Source organism: Tupaia chinensis, unplaced genomic scaffold, assembly GCF_000334495.1.
Source record: "Tupaia chinensis unplaced genomic scaffold, TupChi_1.0 Scaffold000295_1, whole genome shotgun sequence".
NCBI lineage: Eukaryota > Metazoa > Chordata > Mammalia > Scandentia > Tupaiidae > Tupaia > Tupaia belangeri.
Window position 1 is genome coordinate 159,249 of NW_006159783.1, and position 1,755 is coordinate 161,003.

Genomic DNA, 1,755 nt, shown 5'->3' on the forward strand with positions numbered 1-1,755 from the left:
GACTATATGGGAGTCCAGCGACATAGCCATTATGCTAACTGTTGGTCCCGAGAATAAATTTTTTAACTTAAAATTTGGAGAAACGTCTCCTTTTAGTTTTCTCCATATATGAGATAGCTCAGGTAAATGAATAGTAGCAGCAGTTTTGTATATTTGCTTAGATATTTGAATATGTTGGCTCCAGCATATTTACAACTATGCAGTTCTGAAGGGTCATACACTAATTAGCTCAATGTTGCTGAATCAAGGCAGGCCACACAGGTCATTCTGGGCTCAACCACTTACTCATTCTATGTTCTTTATCAAATAACCAATCTGTGTATCAATTTTAGATTTAAAAATAAGGAAGTGCAGTATACCAGTTGTTGTGAAGTCGAACCCCATAGACCTAAAGCGTAATAAAGGCTGAATGGCATTAAATGCTATGATTTTTACCTCCCACCGAGAGAGCAATTCTGTTAAGTAACTTTTCAGACTGTCTTTGCGAATTACCACTGGCAGTGGGTATTCTCGCAGATGAGGAAATCTCTTTCCCACGTCAGGCAGAGTACTCAGAATAACTAAGAGGCTATATCTGTAGACAGGCCTGACATCCAAACAGGTAATGTCTCCAGTTAATCTCGTGCATACCTGTGCCCAAGGAGTGACTTGTCGTGAAGAAATTTAATGCTAAAATATCCAAAAACTCTGGACTTGTTTCTCTGTCACAGAATTTTATTATATTTTGATATACAATACCATCTGAAGGATGAAAAAGAAAAAAAGACCCCCCACCAAGAGGAATAGCCGAGAAAATGGTTCAAAATAGTGTACATAGAATTGGAAGGTCTAAATAAAATTCTGACTTAAACCAAATCTTGGAAACATTTGGGCCCATTTTATTTAACTTGAATTTGGTAATTAGACTATCATTAGTTCATTGTAAATCGATTATTTTATGGTTCTAATGACGCTCATGACTTACAGTCAGTAAGCAATGAGAGATTTTGTGAGATTATGCTTAAGTAAATCTAGAGCCAACATGTATGCAGTGAATAATGTGTTTGTCCCTGTTATTGTTTAAAATAACAGTTTTCTTTATTTTGTTTATAATTATTATAATTGTACTTTCTAATTTGCAAAAAATAATTCTGTTACCAACAAATTAAGTCAGGCTTCTTCTTCTCACAGCCAATGAAACAAGATGCAGAGGCTGGAGCAGAAGGGAGTCACAGGGAGATAGGGAGCTCTGTCAGACAGTCTCAGCAGGTGCGGCAGGTGCTCAGTATGACAGGTACAAGACACAAGTGGGTGCAAATCATTCCTTGCTACATCAACCAAAGTCAATTACTTTCTTCTGAGCAATTATCCCAACTCCTGTTTTTCTTTAAATACCCACTGCTGGGTTCTCATCTGACCATCCTCAAACAGATCTCCCAAGGCTCAGCATGTGGCCAGGTTGTTCTCATTGGAGGCCTTTCTTAATTTCAAGATGGCTGCAGTCCTGCTAACCCTCAAGCTGGCCTGCTTCAGGCCTACATCATTCTTGGGTACAATGTAGTTTTTAAAACCTGTGTGAGATCTGAAATGATTGAATCAGGACAAGCAACCGTTTCCACCGTCTTCAGCATGTATCATTATTCTGTATTCCCTGCATTCACAATCTGCTCTTCTGGTTGTTTTGGAATGTCTATTGAATGATCACAGCTTTCCTTACTGTAGGTCATAGAACACCCATCCCACTTACTCACCTGCACTCCTGTGTCTGTCATCCAA

The 1,755-nt window shown here is 38.7% G+C and overlaps 1 protein-coding gene across 1 annotated transcript in view; it reads right to left on the reverse strand.

Moving 5' to 3' along the window:
• The window catches only part of LOC106733129 (olfactory receptor 11L1-like), a 12,790-nt gene that overhangs the window by 1,174 nt on the left and 9,861 nt on the right, over positions 1-1,755 (reverse strand). Inside the window, 2 exon segments of the mRNA XM_027772764.1 lie at positions 436-630; positions 1,492-1,561. Coding sequence (XP_027628565.1) covers positions 436-630; positions 1,492-1,561 — 265 coding nt within the window.